At 46.5% G+C, this 25936-nt stretch overlaps 1 protein-coding gene across 2 annotated transcripts in view; it reads right to left on the bottom strand.

Moving 5' to 3' along the window:
• The window catches only part of LOC146788634 (putative cation-transporting ATPase 13A4), a 330096-nt gene that overhangs the window by 129802 nt on the left and 174358 nt on the right, over positions 1-25936 (bottom strand). For both annotated transcript variants that reach the window (XM_085635820.1, XM_085635821.1), the window contains exons 17-20: positions 22363-22471; positions 16907-17031; positions 12731-12912; positions 4338-4460 (exon numbers count right to left, since the gene is read on the bottom strand). In XM_085635820.1, the coding sequence (XP_085491946.1) occupies positions 4338-4460; positions 12731-12912; positions 16907-17031; positions 22363-22471 (539 nt within the window). The remainder of the gene's footprint in view (positions 1-4337; positions 4461-12730; positions 12913-16906; positions 17032-22362; positions 22472-25936) is intronic.

Genomic DNA, 25936 nt, shown 5'->3' with positions numbered 1-25936 from the left:
ACAGAGGGGAGGATTCAAAAGGTCCCACTGTGACGACCTGGGTCCTGTTGGCCAGGAAGGAGGTAAGAAGATTTTTGGCGTTACCTTGGATGCCTATGCTCTCGACGCGGTCGACCAAGATGGTATGGTCGACCGTGTCGAAAGCCGCCGACAGGTCTAGTAATATCAAGACGGCGGTACCTCCCGCATCCCGGATAAGTCTGATGTCGTCCGCCGCTTTCACCAAGGCCGTCTCGGTACCGTGGAAGCGACGGAAGCCAAACTGTGATTCATCTAGGCATTTGTTATCCTCGATGAAGGAAGAGAGTTGGGCATTCATAATTTTTTCCACAATTTTTGCTAAAAGTGGGAGACTGGCGATGGGGCGGTAGCTTTTGGGTTCATCTTTATTAAGGGTAGATTTTTTGAGCAACGGTTTTATAAGGGTTTTCTTTAGTGTCTCGGGATAGATGCCAGTGCTAAACATGGAGTTACAGATATTGGTTATGGAGGGTAGAAATGTATCCATAATAGGTCTCAGGACCTTCAAGGGACAAGGGTCGAGGGCCGATCCTGATTTAATGGAGGATACCGTTGTTAGCACCTGCGGGCACGTGACCTCACTGAACTGCGAGAGAATAGGTCCTTCAGGTTGAGTAGATGGGCTGTGGGAGAGAGTGACGTTATTGGTGAAGACCCTGTAAATGTCGTCCACTTTACTGAAGAAGAACCTAGATAAAGCGTCGCAAAGGGTTTGAGACGGGGGAGGTGTGAGATCCACGGAGAAACCCGCCAATTGTTTGGTGGTCTCGTATAGACATTTATTAGAGTTTTGTGCTGTTTCAATTTTGTTGCAATAATACTTTTTTTTTGCATCCAAGATAAGATGTTTGTATTTTGCTACTGATTCTTTGTATAGGAGTTTGGCTTCGGGTGTGTAGTCCTTCCGCCAGTGTCTCTCTCTATTTCTGCACTGTTGTTTTTGGGTACGCAGTTCCTCTGAGTACCATGGGGCCGAGGGGGTCGATCTGTTGCGTGACCGTTGTTTAAGTGGGACCAGATCTTTTGCTGCTGTGCTCACCCAGTTATAAAATTGGGACGTAGCATTATTGGGGTCCGGAGATAACGTGGGGAGGGTATCATTAAGCAAAGTTTCCAGCCTGTGTACATCTAAGTCATCCCATGCCAGGTAGGGGGGACAGGAGTTAGGGTGGGGCTTGTCGACCTGGGGGTCGCCCACTGGAAGTGAAGCCAGAATGAGATGGTGATCCGACCAAATTAGAGGGAGTATTTCTGTAAGTTTGAGGCCCGAGGCATTAGAAAAAATGCCGTCTAGTGTGTGCCCTCCTTCATGCGTAGGGGAATGGACCAAGGGGGATAGACCAAAAGTGGACATGTCAGCTAAAAACGTGGCTGTGTCAGGATTGTTGGGCACATCAAAATGGAAATTAAAATCACCTAGAATGGTGAAGGAGTTCTCCAATGCGGATGTTTCTAGGAAGGATCTATGAACCCCCAGGAAGTCACACCTGGGTCCCGGTGGTCGATAAAGAAGGATCCCTTTGAAGGTGTAGGAAGGGGTCAGTTTTATTGCGAATTCTAAGGCTTCGCAAGAAGTCTGAGGAATTAGCGTGTGCCTTACAATGTAGGTGTCTCGAGCAATGATAGCAATGCCGTCACCTTTTTTCTCGGTTTGCCTGTCCAGCCTATAAATGGCAAACCCAGCAGGAACGGCTATGACAAGATCCGGATCAGATGCTTGGCCCATCCAAGTTTCCGTCATGAACAGGATATCGATTTTGTGGTCCTGTATCAGTTCATGGATGTCCTGGCTGTGTTTGCTAAGTGAACGGACGTTTGTGAGCGCAATGGTGTAAGATTTCGTCAGATGGTGCTTACCAGTCTGAGAAGATTTGCAAATGACCGGTAAAATGGCGTGACAGCCAGGGCAGTATGCTGCATGCTTTGTAAGCAGGGCATTAGGATCGAATATGCAGCATGAATGACTGGTCGGGGGGCGAAAAGCCTGTAGCTGAGCGGCTGAGTAACTGATACGGGGGGTAGGATGGAACAGACCAAGGGGGGTGGCCCTGGGCCCGGGCCAGGCGCGGACGGGCGCAGACGGGCTTGCCTTTGGTGCGCCTTCGGCACGCCGCCGGTGCGCCCGCTGCGCCCGCCCGCTGCGCCCGCCCGCTGCGCGGTCGGGCGGCTCTGTTGTTAATATACATAGCGGGGCGGGCAGGAGGAGGGTGGGAGGGGCGCCGAGCAAACCGGGCAGCCTTCCCAACACAAGATGGCACCCAAAGTCAAGCTAATAGCTCCCCAGCGCGTGAACAGCGTCGCTGAGGGAAGAAATGAACCGGAGCCTCTGCGAATTAGTCTCGCCTGGGTGGGGGGGCGGAAATATAAAACAGCGCCTGATTAAAATAATTACAGAGGTTAAAACGAGTATAGCAGTCAGTCGTTTTTTAAATACATCCAATATACACAGAGCAAACCTCCGGCTTCCGCCTCAGAGGGAAAACATTGTCAATTACTGGCCAAGAGAGGACGGGCCTATTAAGTACCTTGGGAGGGCGGGAGGGGCGCCGAGCAAACCGGGCAGCCTTCCCAACACAAGATGGCGCCCAAAGTCAAGCTAATAGCTCCCCAGCGCGTGAACAGCGTCGCTGAGGGAAGAAATGAACCGGAGCCTCTGCGAATTAGTCTCGCCTGGGTGGGGGGGCGGAAATATAAAACAGCGCCTGATTAAAATAATTACAGAGGTTAAAACGAGTATAGCAGTCAGAAGTGCACAACTGCTAGCCAGGTCTTCTTTGGATGCACTTCTACAAATGCACAATTGCTAGTCGGGTGCTCTTTGGGTGTGCTTCCACAAGTGCCCCACTGCTAGTAAGGTCTACTTGGGTGTGCTTCCACAAGTGCAAGTGCACGACTGCTAGCCTGGTCCTCTTTGGGTGAACTTCCATAAGTGAGCCAGTGCTAGCCAGGTCCACTTTGGGTGAACTTGCACTGGTGCACCACTGCTAGCCAGGTCCTCTTTTGGTGAACTTCCAGAAGTGCACAACTGCTAGCCAGGTCTTCTTTGGGTGCACTTCTACAAATGCACAATTGCTAGTCGGGTGCTCTGTGGGTGTGCTTCCACAAGTGCCCCACTGCTAGTAAGGTCTACTTGGGTGTGCTCCCACAAGTGCAAGTGCACCACTGCTAGCCAAGTCCTCTTTGGGTGAACTTCCATAAGTGAGCCAGTGCTAGCCAGGTCCACTTTGGATGAACTTCCACAAGTGCACCACTGCTAGCCAGGTCCTCTTTGGGTGAACTTCCACAAGTGTGCCACTGCTATCCAGGTCCTCTTTGGGTGAACTTCCACAAGTGCACTACTGCAAGCCAGGTTCTCATTTGATGAACTTTCACAAGTGCACCATTGCTAGCCAAATCCCCTTTGGGTGCACTTCCACAAGTGCATCACTGCTATCCAGGTGCTCTTTGGGTGTGCTTCCACGGGTGCACCACTGCTTGCTAGGTCCTGTTTGGATGAACCTCCACAAGTGCGCCACTGCTAGCCAGGTCCTCTTTGGGTGAACTTCCACAAGTGAGACAGTGCTAGCCAGGTCCACTTTGGGTGAACTTGCCCTAGTGCTCCACTGCTAGCCAGGTCCTCTTTTGGTGAACCACCAGAAGTGCACAACTGCTAGCCAGGTCTTCTTTAGATGCACTTCTACAAATGCACAATTGCTAGTCGGGTGCTCTTTGGGTGTGCTTCCACAAGTGCCCCACTGCTAGTAAGGTCTACTTGGGTGTGCTTCCACAAGTGCAAGTGCACGACTGCTAGCCTGGTCCTCTTTGGGTGAACTTCCACAAGTGAACCAGTGCTAGCCAGGTCCACTTTGGGTGAACTTGCACTAGTGCACCACTGCTAGCCAGGTCCTCTTTTGGTGAACTTCCAGAAGTGCACAACTGCTAGCCAGGTCTTCTTTGGGTGCACTCTACAAATGCACAATTGCTAGTCGGGTGCTCTTTGGGTGTGCTTCCACAAGTGCCCCACTGCTAGTAAGGTCTACTTGGGTGTGCTTCCACACGTGCAAGTGCACGACTGCTAGCCTGGTCCTCTTTGGGTGTCTTTCCACAAGTGCACACAGGTATACCAATGATAATATTATTGCTTTCTGCATATCACGTACTCAGGAGAAACTCAGGAACTCTAGACGCAATATTGTCAATCAGAGGAGGTCTTAAAGATGGTTAGAGACAGAGAAACATAAAATATGCAGAAATCTCCCACTGGGGGCAGGGAGACTCAAGATGAATACACCACTGACTGAGACACACAACATATATCACTGCCTGTGCAATCCTACCTTCTGGAGTAAGCTGTAGAAATGCTGCAGTATAATCTGGTAAGACTTCCCACTCATGGCGAAATGGTAATTAGTGCATACTTCAGGAGTGTGGACTCTGTCTTCAATACCAATGACCATTTCCTGTGAAAGAGAAACAGAGTACCACCATTAACACATATGTAGACAAAGTGGCTCGGTTACATACGTGTGCATAGACACCTCCACAGGCAGGTATTTATATAGAATTGAAGAACTGTGATGCCAATGCCTGCTTCTTCCAGAAACTATTGTACTAAGATACCAAAAGGCTCATGCGGTGTGTGTGGTGGGGTAGTGTTGTGGTCTATTCAATAGAGTGGTGGCTAAACTCATGCTGTTTGTATGTGGTGGAGGAGTACTGTGGTCTGATCACTGGGGTGGTGTCTACAATCATGCTATGTATGTGGTGGGGGTTGTAGTCTGATCACTAGGGTGGTGTCTAAACCCATGCTGTGTGTGTGTGGTGGGGTGCTGTGGTCTGATCTCTAGGGTTTTGTCTAGACTCATGCTGAGTGTGTGGGGGGGAGTTTTGTGGGCTGATCAGTAGGGTCGTGTCTAGACTCATGCCATGTGTGTGGTGTGGGAGTGTTGTGTTCTGATCACTAGGATGGTGTCTGGACTCATGCTGTGCGTGTGGTGGGGGAGTGTTGGGGTCCGATCACTAGGGTGGCACCTAGACCCTTTCTGTGTGTGTGGGGAGTGCTGTGGTTTAATCAGTAGGGTTCTGGCTAGACTCATGATGTGTGTGGGAGGGAGTGTCATGGTCAAATCACTAGAGTAGGGTCTAGATTGATGCTGTGTGTGTGGTAGGGAAGCATTGTGGTCTGATCACTAGGGTAGTGTCTAGACTCATTCTCTGTGTGTGTGGTGGGGGAGTGTTGTGGTCTGATCACTATGGTGGTGTCTAGACTCATGCTGTGTGTGTGTGTGCAGTAGGGCTAAGGTAGTCTGATCACTAGGGTGGTGTCCAGACACATTCTGTTTGTGTGTGTGGTGGGGGAGTGTTGTGGTCGGATCACTATGGTGGGGTCTAGACTCATGCTGTGTGTGTGGTTGTGGTGTGTTGTGGTCTGATCACAAGTGTGGTGTCTAGACATGCTGTGTGGAGGTGGGAGGTGTTGTAGTCTGATCAATAGGGTGGTAGCTAGAATCATGCTGGTTCTGTGTGGTGGGGGAGTGTTGTGATCTGATAACTAGGGTGGTGTCTAGCCTCATGTTGTGTATGTGGTGGGGTTGTTGTGGTCCGATCACTAGGCTGGTGTCTAGACCCATTCTGTGTGTGTGGTGGGGGAGGGTTGTGGTCTGATTACTATGGTGGTGTCTAGACTCATGCTGTGTGTGTGATGGTGGTGTGTTGTGGTCTGATCACAAGTGTGGTGTACAGACTCATGTTGTGTGTAGGTTTGGGGTATTGTGGTCTGCTCACTAGGGTGGTGGCTACATTCATGCTGTGTCTGTGTGTGGGGGGGAGTGTTGTGGTCTGATCACTAGGGTGGTGTCTACAATCATGCTATGTATGTGGTGGGGGTTGTTGTAGTCTGATAACTAGGGCGGTGTCTAGACTCATGCTGTGTGTGGGGGGGAGTGCTGTGGTTTAATCAGTAGGGTTCTGTCTAGACTCATGATGTGTGTGGGAGGGAGTGTTATGGTCAAATCACTAGAGTAGTGTCTAGATTGATGCTGTGTGTGTGGTAGGGAAGCATTGTGGTCTGATCACTAGGGTAGTGTCTAGACTCATTCTCTGTGTGTGTGGTGGGGGAGTGTTGTGGTCTGATCACTATGGCGCTGTCTAGACTCATGCTGTCTGTATGTGCAGTAGGGCTAAGGTGGTCTGATCACTAGGGTGGTGTCTACACACATTCTGTTTGTGTGTGTGTGGGGGAGTGATGTGGTCTGATCACTATGGTGGGGTCTAGACTCATGCTGTGTGCGTGGTGGTGGTGTGCTGTGGTCTGATCACAAGTGTGGTGTCTAGACATGCTGTGTGGAGGTGGGAGGTGTTTGAGTCTGATCAATAGGGTGGTAGCTAGAATCATGCTGGTTCTGTGTAGTGGGGGAGTGTTGTGATCTGATAACTAGGGTGGTGTCCAGCCTCATGTTGTGTATGTGGTGGGGGTTGTTGTGGTCCGATCACTGTGGTGGTGTCAAGACTCATACTGTGTATGTGTGTGTGTGGTAGGGCTGTTGTGGTCTGATCACTAGGGTGGTGTCCAGACTCATGCTGTGTGGAGGTGTGGGTTATTGTGGTCTGCTCACTAGGGTGGTGGCTAGACTCATGCTGTGTCTGTGTGTGTGGTGGGGAGTGTTGTGGTCTGATCACTGGGGTGGTATCTAGACTCATCCTGTGTGTAGGGAGAGTGTTGAGGTTTAATAAGTAGGGTAGTGTCTAGACTCATGTTGTGTGTGAGGGGGGAGTGTTATGGTCAAATCACCAGGGTAGTGTTTAGTCTCTTGCTGTGTGTGTGTTGGGGAAGCATTGTGGTCTGATCACTAGTGTAGTGTCTAGACTCATTCTCTGTGTGTGTGGTGGGGGAGTGCTGTGGTCTGATCACTATGGAGGTGTCTAGACTCATGCTGTGTGTGTGTGTGTGCGCGGTGGGGCTAAGGTGGTCTGATCACTAGGGTGGTGTCTATACTCATTGTGTGTGTGTGTGTGGTGGGGGAGTGTTGTGGTCTGATCACTATGGTGGTGTCTAGACTTATGCTGTGTGTGGTGGGGGTGTGTTGTGGTCTGATCACTAGGGTGTTTTCTAGACTCATGCTGAGTGTGTGTGGGGGAGTGTTGTGGGCTGATCAGTAGGGTCGTACCTAGACACATGCTGTGTGTGTGTGTGTGTGTGTGGTAGGGGAGTGTTGTGGCCTGATCACTAGGGTAGTCTCTAGATTCATGCTATGTGTGTGTGGTGGGGGAGTAGTGTGGTCTGATCAGTAAGGTGCTTCCTAGGGTGGTGTGTAGGCTCATGCTATGTGTGTGGTGGGGGAGTGTTGTGTTCTGATCACTATGGAGGTGTCTAGACTCATGCTGTGTGTGTGGTGAGGGAGTGTTGTGCTCTGATCACTAGGGTGGTGTCTAGACTCATGCTGTGTGTGGGGGGAGTATTATGGTCAAATCACTAGAGTAGTGTCTAGACTCATGCTGTGTGTGTGGTAGGGAAGCATTTTGGTCTGATCACTAGGGTAGTCTCTAGATTCATGCTGTGTGTGTGTGTGTGTTGGGGGAGTATTGTGGTCTGATCAGTAAGGTACTTTCTAGGGTGGTGTGTAGGCCCATGCTGTGTGTGTGGTAGGGGAGTGTTGTGTCTTGATCACTAGGGTAGTGTCTAGACTCATGCTGTGTGTGTGTATGTGTGTGGTTGTGTGGGTGTGTGTGTGCGTGTGTGTGTGTGTGTGTGTGAGGTGTGGCTAAGGTGGTCTGATCACTAGGGTGGTGTCTAGACACATTCTGTATGTGTGTGTGGTGGGGGAGTGTTGTGGTCTGATCATTGTGGTGGTGTCTAGACTCATGCTGTGTATGTGTGTGTGTGGTGGGGCTGTTGTGGTCTGATTACTAGGGTGGTGTCTAGACTCATTCTGTGTGTGTGTGTGTGTGGGGTGGGGGAGGGTTGTGGTCTGATCACTATGTTGGTGTCTACACTCATGCTGTGTGTGGTGGTGGTATGTTGTGGGCTGATCACTAGGGTGGTGGCTAGACTCATGCTGTGCCTGTGTGTGGTGTGGGGGAGTGTTGTGATCTGATCACTAGGGTGGTGTCTAGCCTCATGCTGTGTATGTGGTGGGTTGTTGTGGTCTGATCACTAAGGTGGTGTCTAGAGTCATGCTGTGTGTGTGGTGGGGGAGTGCTGTGGTCTGATCACTAGGGTGGTGTCTAGATTCATGCTGTGTGTGTGGTGGGGGAGTGTTGTGGTCTAACCACTAAGGTAGTGTCTAGACTCATGCTGTGTGTGTGGTGGGGGAGCATTGTGGTCTGATCACTAGGGTAGTGTCTAGACTCATTCTGTGGGTGTGTGGTGGGGGAGTGTTGTGGTTAGATCACTAGGGTGGTGTCTAGCCCATGCTGTGTCTGTGTTTGGTGGGGAAGTGTTGTGGTCTGTTCACTAGGATGGTGTCTAGACCCATGCTGTGTGTGTTTGGTGGGGAAGTGTTGTGGTCTGATCACTAGGGTGGTGTCTAGACTCATTCTGTGGGTGTGTGGTGGGGGAGTGTTGTGGTCAGATCACTAGGGTGGTGCCTAGAGTCATGCTGTGTATGTGGTGGGGTTGTTGTGGTTTGATCACTAGGGTGTTGTCTAGACTCATGCTGTGTGTGTGTTTGGTGGGGAAGTGTTGTGGTCTGATCACTAGGATGGTGTCTAGACCCATGCTGTGTGTGTTTGGTGGGGAAGTGTTGTGGTCTGATCACTAGGGTGGTGTCTAGACTCATTCTGTATGTGTGTGTGGTGGGGAGAGTTGTGTTGACAGATCACTAGGGAAGTGTCACCACTGTAAAGTATTATCAACCTGCAATCCACATTTTCTCACACCTCCAAGCCTCTGTATATGATTGTTTAGTAAATCACCAAGGGGAATCCCCCTTCAGGTCTGGCTACTGCCCTCTCTTCACACGTTTACCCTTATCAGCTACAATAAGGTGGCCCTTCAGTTGATGATCTGCGTCAGGCCTCTGAGGTCAGGAATTTAAAGACTCTCCTACAGTTGTGGTTTTTAAAGAGGGTCACGGTTATGCTTACACGCTTCTTGTGCTTTCCAAGCTTTTATTCTGCTCTCTAATCCCTTCAGGGTGTAGCTTAACAATTGCTCTGCATGGTAACAACATGCACCCCTGCCCTGAGTGGCAACCAAACTGCTGTCTGGATCTCTAATGCTGATTTTTGTGTCATAGGTAAACACAGATCATGGTCAGGAAATAGCTGCATGGAAACTTTATGTTATAGGTTAGAGTGTTATGATTTTTCCACAGTCTTTCATTATCCTAATGTTGCAAAAAGTGTTAATTTGGTTAGAGATCAATTCCTATTAGTAGAGAGAACCCCCAGCCACAGTGGTACGTTTTAAATTCTGAGTTTTTGCTACTCCAGATCAAGCACTCTTAAACTATTTTGCATACCAGTATGAATGACATGTAACTCCTACACCTTGTAGTCCACTGTCCTATATAACATTTCTTATACACTGATTTACACATGTGTGATTTATTGTCTGCGTGTAACGAGTGTGGTGTAAAGTGCTCTGACACCCAACACGAGTATGAGTAGCGCTATAAAATAAAAGAAGTATGTGGGAGAGTGGATATGGAGACTTGAGGGTCACTGCTAAAGGGTGGTAGTGAGGGAATTAACGAAGAAGGAGCTCATGGGGGCACCAACAAACATTGTCACACAGGGCACCACCAGCTCTAAAGCCTGCCCTCATTTTACTCTCCACACTCAGAATCCACAATTGTTGCAATGGGACAGAAGTTTGAGAAATTCATTCTATGTGCTATAAGGCTCAGTCGAATCTCACACACAGGATGGGGAGCCACAACAGACCACTGACACCAAGCACTGCAGGGGGCTCAGACCCTGTGACATGCACCACCAATGCCCTTGATGCAGCAGATGAGACGCATGATATGCAGAAAGAGACCATGCTGAATTTGGAAACAAGTGCAGTGTGTTTGCTTAGGCATCCCCAAGACAACAATGTAGAGCTTAAAAAGCAGATCTTGGCTTCCCAGGGAAAGGCTTCAGCGGGTAGTCACATGACTTGAAAACTGCTCCATTGTATCTGCAGCATCTTCTTACAAGAATACAATCTGTGTCAAGAAGCCGCAGGAGTTCTGGGGAAGACATTTCCCACTCCATAACCAAGAAGCTTGAGAAATGCTTTCACTCACACATAAAAACCACACCGCCGTGGGCAGAGAGCAACACACCTAAGTATATGAGTAGCATTTTGTAGTATGTGAGTAGCACAATTGTAGTATTATTAAACAGACTATATAGTACAGTTTGTGAATAGCTTCTTGATATACATTTGCTACATTGCGTATATGGTTTGAGCCTCAAATCCCTTCTTGTTTTGACTGATTTCTTTTAAGTCTTATGTCCCCACACCCCTCAAGGCACTAAAGAATACCTTAAAGAGACCCTTTGAACTCCACGGGTTTTATGAGAATCCCCCAGCAGCTAGTATACAATCTCCAGCCCACTTCCCTCCACCACCCTGCCAGGAGGATGCTCTGCAACCACCCTTCTCAGAGCCATCAATGTAAACTAGTTGAATGTAGATAATGTAAATCATAGAAGGCAATGATTCCATTTCAGTATGCCAGATTACAGCTTCAGAATCTCCACCCCCGCTGGTGAATGAAACAAGGGAGCAGATAATGACGTGGATGGTAAATGCAGCAATAAAGAACCCACAGATATTAACCAAATCTAGTGTTCAAGAGCTTCAGAGTAAAATGTCTCAAAGCTCCATTGCCTTCTTTGTGTGTGTGTTGGCCAACAATGTTCCACGTGCTGTCGATCAAGCCTAAGGACTCTTTTCCTATCATATCACCACTCCTTGCTATGAGTACTCAGTTGAAATATTGGGATAAACTCAATATAAAATTAGGGATACTCTCATTTACTTCCCCTTTGTCACCTAGAATTAAGAACTCATATTTCAGACCGGGCTCAGACGACAAACACTTTGAGGGTTTTCGAGGAAAAATCAGCCTTTATTAGGGGAATTCTATCAAGAGGGAGAAACTTTGGATAGAGCATCCCGGAAACAACCTTTCAACCTGAGGATGTCTGCTGAGTTCAGACTCACACTGCCCCTGCATCAGGCAAGTGACAGAAATAGTGCCCTAACATCGGTGGCAAACCTATTAACACTGAATTCCACCAAGAAGTGAATGACTCACTTTTATGTAGCATTGAGCACCATATCACAAACACAGAAGCATAACTAAAACAAAATTGGGACAAAGATCTGAACATAACTATAGTAGAGGAGACCTGGATAGATATCTAGTCAAGGGTATGGAACACCTCCATCTGTTTCAACATAAAGCCGATGGCTATGAGGTGATCGCTAGGTGGTATTTCACACAAGTACGTCTTCTGGTTGTGTTTGGAACTTCCGAAGTGTGTTGGTGGGCTGCGGTGAAACAGGCGCCTATATACCAATGTGGTGGTCTTGCCCATCGGTAAAACGATTTCGGGCAGCTTTACTTCAACCGAATCCGAATATATGTAATGTGACATTACCACTGTGCCCACTGGTCTTGTTGATGGGGGAAGATGGTGACTACCTGTTTACCAAACGTGGGGATACGTTATTGACCCACATTCTATGGCAGAAGGACTTACTATCGCTCAGACCTCCTTGAGTTTCACAATGAAAATGAGGTTACCATACATACCTGACAATGAACTTGCGGGATGGAATACTATGAAGTGCTTACCAATGCCTTCAACATCGATGTATACTTTGAGATATATTTGTTTCCAGATACTTGTTTTTTGCCTAGAAGTGTTATTTTGTGAAGGCTCAATGTCATGGATTTCAAAACTTACATAAAGTGTTTGAAAACAAAGAAAGGTGATGATCATCATTGGCCATTGTTAGGGTTCTGCAGAAGAAACAGGGTGCCCTCTGAATGCAGCTTGCCTACGCCAACCTATCTTGCCTAATGTGCCACATCCACACGATACCTCATCTTTCTGTCAGAAGGCCAAACATGGAACTTTACATTCTCTGTTGCTAGCCCTTACCTTGGTCCCATATCCATTGAGTCCACTGTGCCCATTTTGCTTGGTGTCTTCTAGCTCTTTCCAGGTGATAGATGCTGGGTTTGCACCCACACCACTGGACGGAGCAGGAAGTAGCTTTCTTTGATCTACCAGACCACGAGCCCTTATCAAGGAGGCCCGGACTGGCAAGCTACACGCTACAGTGCACACAAGACAACACTCTAATGCCCTGAAGAAGTTCATCTTTGAACGAAACGCGTTGGCTGACAATCATCTAAAAATGTCAAACATTTTCCAATTAAAGACACTATTGGTTTACCAACTATAAAGCCTTTGCGACACATTGTGAAAACAACTTTGTTTATACATTGGTGGTGCGCCACTCCAAAAACCTGAATTCAGTATTTCTCTGCTCAGCAGCTAGCACCCAACAACGGCAGGTGCTGGAAGTGGCTAACGCACACCTTCTCCATACAAATTACGGACGTTAAAACTAAGGGTACACATCGGGATAGTGCGGTCACTGTGTCCGCCGTTGCCTGCGAACATACACTATCTTACCTAATGTGCCACATCCACACGATACCTCATCTTTCTGTCAGAAGGCCAAACATGGAACTTTACATTCTCTGTTGCTAGCCCTTACCTTGGTCCCATATCCATTGAGTCCACTGTGCCCATTTTGCTTGGTGTCTTCTAGCTCCTTCCAGGTGATAGATGCTGGGTTTGCACCCTCTGCGCCACTGGCTTCAACTAGGATCATCCGGCTGGAGTTAGAAATCATAGCAGAACTTTTGGCAACAGTCACAGCTGTCTGAAGGTTGTCACCTAAAAAATAAAACACAGCTAATAGAGCTGCCTTTTATATCATGTAAATCACCACACACAGGATGCACCAAGTGTTGTCTGCAGTGCCCAGCTTCTTTCACACAGCCAAGAGGAGTCTTTACACCCACACTTCTTTTACACATCCAGGAGAAATCTTTACACACACACTTCCATCACACAGCCAGCAGGACTCTTTACACCTACACTTCCCTCACACAGCCAGGACTATTTACACCCACCCTTCACTCAAACAGCCAGGAGGACTCCTTACACCCACAATTGCCTCACACAGCCAGGAGGACTCTTTACACCCACACAACCCTCACACAGCCAGGAGGACTCTTTACACACAAACGTCCCTAACACAGCTAGGAGGACTCTACACCCACACTTCCCTCGCACAGCTGGGAAGACTCTTTACACCCACACTTCCCTCGCACAGCCAGGAGGACTCTTTACACCCACACTTCCCTCACACAGCCAGGGGGACTCTTTACACCCACACTTAACTCACACAACCAGCAGGACTCTTTACACCCACACTTCCCTCACACAGCCAGGAGGACTCTTTACATCCCCACCTTCCTCACACCCAGGAGGCCTTTTACACCCACACTTCCCTCACACAGCCAGGAGGACTCTTTACACCCAAACTTCCCTCGCACAGCCAGGAAGACTCTTTACACCCACACTTACCTCGCTCAGCCAGGAGGACTCTTTTAACACCCCCACTTCCCTCGCACAGCCAGGAAGACTTGTTACACCCACACTTCCATCGCACAGCCAGGAGGACTCTTTACACCCACACTTCCCTCGCACAGCCAGGAGGACTCTTTACACCCACACTTCCCTCGCACAGCCAGGAAGATTCTTTACACCCACACTTCCCTCACACAGCCAGGGGGACTCTTCACACCCACACTTCCCTCACAGAGCCAGGAGAAATCTGTACACCCCCACAACCAGGAGGACTCTTTACATCCACACATCCTGCACATATCCAGGAAGACTCCGTACACACACACTTCCCTCACACAGCCAGGAGGACTCTTTACACCCACACTTCCCTCACACAGCCAGGAGGACTCTTTACATCCCCACTTTCCTCACACCCAGGAGGCCTTTTTACACCCACACTTCCCTCACACAGCCAGGAGGACTCTTTACACCCAAACTTCCCTCGCACAGCCAGGAAGACTCTTTACACCCACACTTACCTCGCTCAGCCAGGAGGACTCTTTACACCCACACTTCCCTCGCACAGCCAGGAAGACTCTTTACACCCACACTTCCCTCACACAGCCAGGGGGACTCTTTACACCCACACTTCCCTCACAGAGCCAGGAGAACTCTGTACACCCCCACAACCAGGAGGACTCTTTACATCCACACATCCTGCACATATCCAGGAGGACTCCGTACACACACACTTCCCTCACACAGCCAGGAGGACTCTTTACACCCACACTTCCCTCGCACAGCCAGGAGGACTCTTTACAACCATACTTCCCTCACACAGCCAGGGGGACTCTTTACACCCACACTTCCCTCACACAGCCAGGGGGACTCTTTACACCCACACTTAACTCACACAACCAGCAGGACTCTTTACACCCACACTTCCCTCACACAGCCAGGAGGACTCTTTACATCCCCACCTTCCTCACACCCAGGAGGCCTTTTTACGCCCACATTTCCCTCACACAGCCAGGAGGACTCTTTACACCCAAACTTCCCTCGCACAGCCAGGAAGACTCTTTAAACCCACACTTACCTCGCTCAGCCAGGAGGAGTCTTAACACCCTCACTTCCCTCGCACAGCCAGGAAGACTTGTTACACCCACACTTCCCTCGCGCAGCCAGGAGGACTCTTTACACCCACACTTCCCTCACACAGCCAGGAGGACTCTTTACACCCACACTTCCCTCGCATAGCCAGGAAGACTCTTTACACCCACACTTCCCTCACACAGCCAGGGGGACTCTTTACACCCACACTTCCCTCACAGAGCCAGGAGAACTCTGTATACCCCCACAACCAGGAGGACTCTTTACATCCACACATCCTGCACATATCCAGGAGGACTCCGTACACACAAACTTCCCTCACACAGCCAGGAGGACTCTTTACACCCACCACATGCAGTACTAGCATTGGTTCAAGCTTCCCTCACACATAGAACAGATACTTCATATCAGCAGTAGTGCACACTTCACTCACGTACTGACCACAAGCAGTACTAGCAATAGTACAAGCTTCCCTTACACATAGAACAGGTACAGCTTGAAGGCGGTGTGTAAAACTTGCAGCTGCTGTTCAAGCTTCCTTACACGCATATACTGACTTACAGTGTTGTGATAAAACCTACAAAAGGGACCATGCAGGTTTGTTTGCAAAAATTGGTCTCTGGCATTGTAAAAACGTTCTCTTCAATGAACTGGTTAGGGATGGGCAGCTCTGTGGGGGCTGAGGAGCAGGACAAGGATGTTGTCCATAGAAAGTGTGCAGAAAAGGAAGTGACAATTGTGAGATTTTTCTCAATAGGGCAGATTGACTTTAGAGAAACTCTATTCGAAATGATTATTTTTTAGTAATAAACCCACAAGCAGTTTCACCTGCCCTCGAAGTCCTTGTGAGTCTGCACATGGAAAGCAGTGCCTGAAGGGGGTGCACTTCTGAGCTCCTGTGAGCAAGCTGACAGGAAGAATGGAGACTGTAAGAGCTGCTGAGGATGCTGTTCCAGGGTCACTGAGGAACAGCCGCCACCTATCTAGCTGGTGCCATGTGTGTGCCTGAGGCGATGTGGGCACTGGAGTTATGACCTGGTGTCTGAAGGTAGGAGAGCAGTGTCCATGGGCACTGTCAGACAATGGGCCCCCCTGAGGGGGCCTCAGCCAGGTGACCCCTGACATGGGTTGAGGAACCACACACCAACCCTGGAGGGATCACTCCTTATCATCCAGGGCCCAAGTCTGCCAGGAAGGATCTTATCCAGCTCACCCTTGTCAAACCACAGGGAACAGACTCTCCCAGGCTCCTCTTGTGACCCAAGGTATCCTTGGAAGGTGGATCAAGGCACAGAGGTCGGAAAGTAGTCTCCTGTCTCCAAGCTCAGACCCAGGAATCCAAGCAGAGGCATGCTGCTTATACTTTCTTACTCTGAAACATAAATAGTCATTTTGAAACCCAAGCCAAGACATTTCTAAACTTCTAATTATCGACCTCTGACAGGCTGAAGCCATGCCAGGACATCACAGAGCAGATGAGTGCAATTATAAATTTTTCCATTTCCACTCCTTGATCAAGGGTGGACATTAAAACATCCCTCATTGAAAACCCTTTCCATGGACTATTCTGAGACCACCTCTGCCCCGTGGTGGAGCGCGCGGGTTCTGCTGATGTGACATGCCTCTTGACCTTGCATCTCCATGTGCGTTGATCACCCACGAATGGCAAAGTGTTGGGTGTCTGCTGAAAAGTAGATATTCATGGGAGCAGGCGACTGAACACCGTGTGCTCAACTGGTCCTTACAGAACACTGAAGGTCTTTTGTTGAATGTTGTCATGGCCCAGAGCAGCACATAGGGGCCAATATTACAATCTTCACCCGTGGAGCTCAATTCATTGAGCTCTTTTAGAAAGCGTTGGAATACCTCAAATGCGTACACCATTGTGTCAGCGAATCTATTCTCTAGACTCTAGACATTAATTTATCATCTAGAGTCTAGTTAATCCTGTCAAACATGCTCTTAACCCGAGTTTTGGCAGTTGGTCAAAAAGTGAATGAATCTGGGAAAATTGTGAAAGGTAAGAAATGGGCAATGCCTACATGTGAAGCCACCCTTGGTAAGCAAAGCCTTGAATCATCTTCTTACCCCCCCCCTCCATGAGGGCGTACAACACCACACTGCTTCCCGCCAGGTGCTTGATATATAAAAACCAACACGTGGACATCTTTCAAGAACATTTGTTTCAGTTGTTGACAAGGTTTACCTGTTACCATCACAGTTCGGATCTGGGCAGCGTTGAGCTCTTGTAAAACAGGTTTAGTTTCACTCTTCAGCCTGTTTTCTAATATTAAAAATCCAATAAATTCCATGTCTGATTCCGAATCTTCCCTTAATAGAGAAAGAGATGCAAAGAAAGAAAATGTAAACTGTTATATGAATGATAAAGATCACATGCTGAAAACCAATGCATAACAAATATACTTATAGCAAGAGCATGCACAAATACCAGGTTTTTAAAAGAAGAACTAACAATACATTGTTAGGAGATCCTCCACACCTGAGTTGGCGGTGACGCAGGATATAAGGTCAAACTTGCCTTATTTCCGGTTTCCACTCCCCATTCCATCACAGAACCGATCGTCGGGGTCTCCCCTTTATTGCTGCCACTTGCCCACAAAGGAAATCCATCTGGTCATCTCCAGAATCGAGGTAAGCCCCTTTCCACTTGTTGACTGTTGCAATGGCTGTGGACTCGTGCAGTTGTACATTGCTCCCTCAAGCAATGTGTCCAGCTGTGTAATACTTATGTGAGGATTTCCTAACTTGCGTCCTTGAAATACACACATATGTATTGACACTTGAATTTTATTTTTTAAAAAGGGGTGTGCCATCCGCGATGGTATCCCTCCATCGGGTGTCCGCCGCCGGGACACCGCCAGCACAACGCTGTGGTCTAATAGGGTTGGCACAATACTGCCACCCTGACGGCGACAAAGCAATGTGAGCCAGCAGAGGAGTCAGCAGCGTCAACAGGAGACGCACGGATGGTGGTTCAGCCAGCCCACATCTAAATACGGCTGGTGGGATTCCGTCAGCTTGGAAGAGTACTTGGATGCCCGCTGCGGAGGAACAACCGTAATCAGGCCTTCAGTAACTCCCTGCTGCCTCCTACCACCACTCATCGTCAAGAGAGCTCAATCCACTTTAGAGACACCGTCCGGTCTCCTCTCTACTGGACGTATCAAGAGTGTAGGCGACCTCTCATTAAAAGAGGCAAAACAGTGGCAAAGCGAGAGAACGCCCAGGCAGAAAGGGCTGGCCATTCTCATGATCTTCTTCTGTGGTGTGTGTTCCCTTTGAAGGTCTGGGTGGTAGTTGGCTACATAGAATTGCTAAGAAGCTGGAAAAAGTTTGAGGCCTTAGAGTCATATGTGGTCATCTTATTCATTCACCTAAACTGGGCTGGGCAAACAATATTCTATACGTCATAAATTTGAAAACTATACGGCCTAGCTAAAATATGGCTTCAGATTTACACAGTTTAGGCCAAGTTAATTGAGCAGAAAGAGCCAAATCCTGAATTATCCAAGTGTTTTCTTCATTGGAGCCTGGTTCCATTACCAGAGCTAGCAGGAGTTAAAACGTCTTCCTAAACTAGGTGCCCCTAACTTCTCATGGTGGGGAGAAACACCAGCTGCATGTTTGTATAACTAGACCAGGTAAAAAAAGGCACAGTCAGCAGCATGTATTACTGTATTACTGATCACGAGGTGGATCAATATCTATAGTAAAGGTCAACACTCCAAATGCACACAATTAAAACCCACTATCCAGATACAATCCATTCAAGTCGGAAATAATAATAATTTTAGCCTTTAGAGGACTTTTACCTAAGAATCGCTGGCCACAGATCTCCTGCACCCATGGAGAGAGTGGGAAGAGGGGGTCAACCATGAAAATAACCTTATTAAGGGGCATTTTAGAGCCTCACAAAGACCAAATGCACCATTCGTTTAAAAGGGTGTGTATTGCGTTTGAGTATCCGCGGACAAGGGAAATCCTTTACGTCTCCTTCCTTCACCCACCTTCATTGTCTCATCAACTGTTTATAGGATGATTCAAAGTGCTAAAATATTCACAATTAATAAATGTAAAAATAACAAAGAATCGCCAGAGGAAGAGAGCAGGGTTGGGTCTTTACAAAATCACTTGGATTTAGGCAAGAGAATAAGGACATATCAAACCTAAGGGGAACAACCTTTACAACGCAACTTTTACAACGCACTACACTTACAACGCATTTTTTACAACGCAACATCCACTACAACGCATTCCATTACATCGCATGACACTACAACGCATTTTTAAAAACTACCTTTACAACGCATTCCATTACATCGCATACTACCTTTACAACGCATACCATTACAACGCATAATATTACATTGCATTTAAGGTAAGTATGCACCCCCTGGAGTTAGAATAGTAAATTTTACCCCTACACCATCCAACACTTACACTACTGTTGCACCCCCTGGAGTTAGAATAGTAAATTTTACCCCTACACCATCCAACACTTACCCTACTGTTGCGCCCCCTGGAGTTAGAATAGTAAATTTTACCCCTACACTATCCAACACTTACCCTACTGTTGCACCCCCTGGAGTTAGAATAGTAATTTTTACCCCTATACTATCCAACACTAACCCTACTGTTGCACCCCCTGGAGTTAGAATAGTAATTTTTACCCCTACACTATCCAACACTTACCCTACTGTTGCACCCCCTGGAGTTAGTATAGTAATTTTTACCCCTATACTATCCAACACTTACCCTACTGTTGCACCCCCTGGAGTTAGAATAGTAATTTTTACCCCTACACTATCCAACACTTACCCTACTGTTGCACCCCCTGCAGTTAGAATAGTAATTTTTACCCCTATACTATCCAACACTTACCCTACTGTTGCACCCCCTGGAGTTAGAATAGTAATTTTTACCCCTACACTATCCAACACTTACCCTACTGTTGCACCCCCTGGAGTTAGAATAGTAATTTTTACCCCTATACTATCCAACACTTACCCTACTGTTGCACCCCCTGGAGTTAGAATAGTATTTTCTACCCCTATACTATCCAACACTTACCCTACTGTTGCACCCCCTGGAGTTAGAATAGTAATTTTTACCCCTATACTATCCAACACTTACCCTACTGTTGCACCCCCTGGAGTGAGAATAGTAATTTTTACCCCTATAGTATCCAACACTTACCTTAAATGCAATGTAATATAATGCGTTGTAATGGTATGCGTTGTAAAGGGAGTATGCGATGTAATGGAATGCGTTGTAAAGGTAGTTTTTAAAAATGCGTTGTAGTGTCATGCGATGTAATGGAATGCGTTGTAGTGGATGTTGCGTTGTAAAAATTGCGTTGTAAGTGCATGCGTTGTAAAAGTATGCGTTGTAACGTCATACATCCCAAACCTAACAATGAATGGTGTAGACCGGCCACCAGTGGGAAGAAAAACACATGCACAATGCTGATAAAGGTAGCAAAGGTGAGAATGAAACACTCAATAAAAAGAGGGTGAGAGCTGAGGACAAGGCCAGTTCAATGTGAAATTATTGAATGTAAACCACTGCAGAGTGTTCACAAATGACACCAAACGCCTACTCAGACAGATGGACAAAAAGAATGGGGTTGTTATAAGCTAGGGATGTTAAGCTAGGAGCATAAAACATGGCTATTCTACTCTCTAATCTGTTTAAGATTGACAGGTCAGAAACACTGTGAAGTTCTGAAGTTTGTTAACTTGAATAGTGTCTTTGGGTTAAGCGTCAGGCATAACTATTCTAGCAAAACCTTTTTTTGTGGGAAAATTGTCCTCTATATTTTTTCTTCCTCAAAAGCTATTTTTGCACTCACTGCAGTGTATTTAAGGGTACCTAGGAAGGTTTAAGCATGTAAGACCAAAACTTTCAAAGACCTTGTTTAACTTCTTGCTGGTATAAGTTGTTTTCATTGGGGACACAGAGTAAGAAGGGAAGGTACTTGCTACTTTAAATCTGTAAACCTTGCATCACTGGCAGGATTGAAAATCCTAATAAAAAAGAATGCTGAAATCTTATGTGTAGAGGACTTAAAAGATTCATGATGACTTAGTTTTACAACAGGATTGCCACCTCCGACAAGTCCAACATTTATCTAACCATGAGACTTAGAACCGAGGACAGGAAAGAGCCGTGGATTTCACACATGTCATACGTCCTGGCAATTCTAACAGCTGGCTTTATATTTCTACTTCATCAATTTTATTCTAAGAATCAATAAATAAATAAATAAGAATAAATATTGTGGTCCATTGTGGTGATGTAGTAATTATTCATGAGAGTCTTTGATATTGCTCTATTCATAGGAATCATGGACTAGTTAGGCCGCCGTAGGGTCTGATTACCAGTTTAGATGCTAACTATCACACCGGACGAATAACCATGCCTCCGTGAATGTTATGTACAGGGTGTAATAAATATGAGTTTCTGGGGAATAACATTTACATTTTGGTGTTTAACTCACCAAACTCCACAAGTATGGTAAATACAGTACACATTTCCACTGTTACATTTTGGCAGGTTGAAATTTGACAAAGGTTGAGGTATTTAGTGCATCCGATATATGTAGGACACATTAAGTACCTTCCAACGGCAATTCCGACCAGTGCGTAAACAGGAGTTTCCACATGGGTTAGAATACACCGGCCCACTTATAATCAAGCCCTGTGTGTGTGTGTGTGTGTGCGTGTGTGTGTGTGTGTGTGTCAGAGGGGGCTAATGTAGGTTACAAGTTGGGTATACTAAAAAAGTAACCTCTGGTAAATGGAGGTCCCTCTGAGAGGAGGTTGTGACCACAGGCGGAACACATGATGACACTGGCGGTGATCTTTCAATTCTTCAATCAGTGATATTGCAGAAGGACTGCCAACACAAAGATGTGTAACACAGCTGATACCTCAGAGAAGGTGAAACCATGAGTACCAATTTATGAAATAACATAGGATGTCAGAGAAAAGGCAACTATAATTTAAATCATTAGATGAAAAGTTCTCCATTTATCTGACATGGAAGGTGGGTTTGGAGACACAACAATGAAGAACATCACATTTTAGAAACAGTGTGAAAAAGTAGAGCAAAGAGACAGCAATAAAAGTAGGATGTGGTATCAATGCAGATGTCATTGGCAGAGCGTCGGGGAAAGCATAGGGCCTGTTTCTGGAGACTGCGATTCCATAAGGAGAAATATGGAATAAACGGCCACAGAGCAATGTCACAACGGCGGTACAAGCCCTGCATCGGAAAAGCAATGGTCGCACATATTTATAGAACTAGAGTCGAGGGATGTGATACAGGTGGCTGAATGCCCAGACAAACCAACATTGAAGATGGACTGAGCACATTCCAGTGCAGGTTGTCCTTGAAAAGGATGTGTTTTGGAAATGTTGCATGCAGTGTCACTACCCAGAGGAAGGGATATAGTAGTTTGTGGATTTATTCAGTGAAAGAGGGATACATGTATGGAACTACCTTCTTAAAGGGGTGGTTGCGATAAACACGTTTGGGCTGGGGTGGATCGCTTATTTGAACCCCTCCATCGTCGTGCTAAGGAGCTGAAGTGTAGTGAGGGGCGCAAGGACTTAGAACAGGTTTGAGTAGAGATCCTACCTTGTTAGAGCAGCAAGGTCCTGTACCAGGAGCACTTTGTGGGCCAAGCCAATGACTCTGAAACCCTGCAATGTGTACAGCTCGAGTTCTGCTGCAAAACTGGTCGGGACTGTTAAGGTAATGAGATAAGAGAAATAAAAACATGTAGGTTAGATAGTATTTTCTGTCAAATCACATGAAAATGGTCCAAAAGGTAGTAGGAAGTCACGTTACTTTTAAACCTGTAATCAACCCATGGGCGAATATCACTGGTCTTAGTTAACAATGTTAGGAGCTCATTTTCATCACGATGATGAACATGTGTATGCGCTGTTGGACCTTTCTAACTTGGCCAAAGGAGGACCTCTTTCATTCAGCAGAACCTTCCTCTCTCAGCCACCCCTTGCACCAAGGAATGGACTCAATTTTAGGAAACGCTGTTTCCCCTACAGTCTCTATGGAGAAAACTGACCAGAACATGGCATGCCTGAGGCCAGCAACCTTTCGAAGCTTCCACTAACACAGAAGAAGAGGTTTGGGGCCTGCCCAGATGACACAAGCTTCTACTCGCCTTGCTGTGGGTGAATTTTTAAATACAGGTTACTTGCCCAACAGGCGAGTAGTCAAACGTATGAATTCCCTCTTTTACAATGGCCCTTGGCTCTATGCAATGGGAATCCTAGTGACAACACACATGTCCCTAATCACTGAGGAATGTGCCCAAGCAAGGATGCCTTCCAGATACACAATGCGTGCGGGCTGTGTGCCAGTAGCACACAATTAGTGCATTACAACACACAGAGATGCAGCAGTCAGTTGGATAGCTATAATTATGTTTCGTTAGTGCCTAATCAGAGAACTCCTCTGTGTACCTACGCTATCTACCTACTGAAAATCTGGTCAATTCCAAGAATTGGATGAGGCGGGCTCAATAATGTGCCAGGCTTCACCATAGAATATTAAAGCTCATGGGGTGACCCAGTATCCAACAGAAGCTGAGGTTTCTGGTGGATTGTAACAACAATCGGTTCTGTAGGGAGGGTTGTGTTTCTTCTACATGAATTGATTGAGTGCTTCAAATCAATAGGGATAGACCGAATACAATCAATATACCAGGTATTTACTAATTGTTACCTATAAGTAGGCCAAGACACCAACAAGGTACGTATTTAAGACATGGGGTATATTATTCATCATATATCGTGAAATCTTACAAATTGTGACATATCAAAAGCACATACAGGACTGCTGTATAACATTTATATAAACAAATAAACTTGACATAAATGTAACAAAACTGTGATACAAAAAGAACAAGAGACAGTTACAGATGTTAACATACAACACATAAACGAATCAATATGGTGTCCAAAGGGCACATGTATATGTTGGAGCAGATGTTACTTATAGGTAACAATTAGTAAATGCCTGCTATTTTGATTGTATTCTGTCCATCCCTATTGATTTGAAGCATTCAAGCAATTCATGTAGAAGAAATACGACACTCCCTGCAGAACCGATGGATGCTTCTTCATAGGCCACCTCCTCCCACCCTGGTCAGATGGTACTACCAGCGCGGATTCGACCTCAAGACGGGACTGTCTTGAGGGAGGTCGCCACAGAGCTCTTGAAGTACAACCAAACTGAGAACATTAACCAGAGCTGAAGTTACCACTGACAGAGAAGGCACTTGAGGTCCACCTCAAAGATTAGAGGAGATGATTTACGCCAAAGGGCAGGAGGCAAAAAATGCACATTTTGGAGAACTGTTTCAGAAAAATAGAGCAGATGTAAAATATTTTTTTGAAGTTGTAAGTTCCAAAATAATAGTTTCTCCATCGATGATGACCTTGGCATCAGACACATGTGTTTCAATGCCTTCCTATCCAAATGTAGTGCTTTGAGGCTGAACTTTAAAGGACATTGGCCTCTTCTACATTCTTCAATGATTTGTTTTCCTCTCTGGATCCCTTGAACACAATTGGGCAAACTTTTGAATTTCAATCTTTGTTCGTCCTAAGGAGCAAGATGGATACAAATATCAGACATGGCTTTATTTTACTATAACACAGTGAATGAATGTCTTGCTTATTTAGAATAAAGCATAAAAAGAAAGAGACGTCTGGGTTTAGGGTTGAGAGGTGAACCTGTTTAGGCACTCTTTATGACTATCTTGGGATTCGGGGCTGGAATACCTACCTGGAGGCCAAAATCTAAGACACTGGTCGGTATCACCGCACCACATGCCAGAGTACATAAGCTAATTTCCCCACAATGAGGGTCTGCTACTTGGACCAGGTATTACAGGGTCTAGAGATCACAGACATGACAGTCACAGGTCTGGAGAGGATTGGGATCATGAGGGTGGAATTTCACTCAGAGTTATAGTTCTACCTGCAATGTAACTTGTAATGAAGGCCTCAGCGTCTCCGACCCAGGTTTTGGATTTTCCTCACTGGCCAGTAAACAGAGCAGTAGATGTAAGGAGGGAGGAAGGGATTTGTAATTAATCACACCAATAAAGTGTTTTATTATTTTTAAGATTCACTTTCTTATCAGCAAAAGGAAACAGTGAGGACTGAAGTGGGCTTAGGAATCAGCTGAATCTGGTTATCGCTCTTTCGCAAGAAGAAGGCTGTGAGGTCATGGAATAGTTCGACTGACGCCTGTGGATGTTTAGTAAAACCAAAGAGATGTCACTGAATTAGTTTATCAATTACACTGTTGTAAGTTCAATATAACACCGTACAAGGAAGATATTGTCATCTGGAGACTGGCAGATGCTGTTAAAGCTCTTAAATGACCCAGATCTCAGGTCCAAACAAGCATTTGCAATGCAATAGGTCTCATATTTACGAGAGCTTGATCTGTTGGTATTGTAAATGACAATGACTTATTTATGTGTTTTTAAAAAAATAGCTAAATTAAAGGCATTGTCATTTACCATGCCAATAGCTTGAAAGCTCGCAAATGCGAAAAGTATTGCATTGCAAATGCGTTAGGAGAGAGCTTTTCCTGCCTTTTCCTGCCAGCAAGAGCAGGCAGGAAAAAGCTCTTTGAGAAAATAGTGCTCGGACACTGTAATTAAAGTTTACCGAGCAACAACACACGTAACAGTGAGTGTCCTCATGGGAGTTTACAAAATCGAAAAAGGTGGTACTAAGGAGGGACTACCAAGCCTATTGACTAATGAACAGCCACATTTTACAATGGACAATGACACCATCCAATGAAAAGACTAGGGGAAGAGAGCGGGTGGAGCTTCACGTCCATACCTTAACAAAGCATGCCTTGCAGAGCTGCGCATGCGCTGCCCAGGATCAACCTGAAAATTACTTTCAAATGCAGGGTACGGATTTGATTGTGGAAGTTTACAATAAATTAAATGTCTATGGATAAAAGTGACACCACACTCCTCTCTGCCTTCCCTCCCCCTCCAGGATGGGTAAGACTTTTCTGGCCCATTGTTCGGAAGCGGTAACAAGTTTCCTTCAGGCACCTGCAGCTAGGTGTAATGGGGTGATGGCACATGTGGTCATGTGTAATGGGGTGAGGGCACCTGCAGTCATGTGTAACAAGGAGAGGGCACCTGAAG

The sequence above is a fragment of the Triturus cristatus genome, chromosome 11 (assembly GCF_964204655.1).
Source record: "Triturus cristatus chromosome 11, aTriCri1.1, whole genome shotgun sequence".
Classification (NCBI taxonomy): domain Eukaryota; kingdom Metazoa; phylum Chordata; class Amphibia; order Caudata; family Salamandridae; genus Triturus; species Triturus cristatus.
This window is presented reverse-complemented; position numbering and strand designations above follow the sequence as displayed.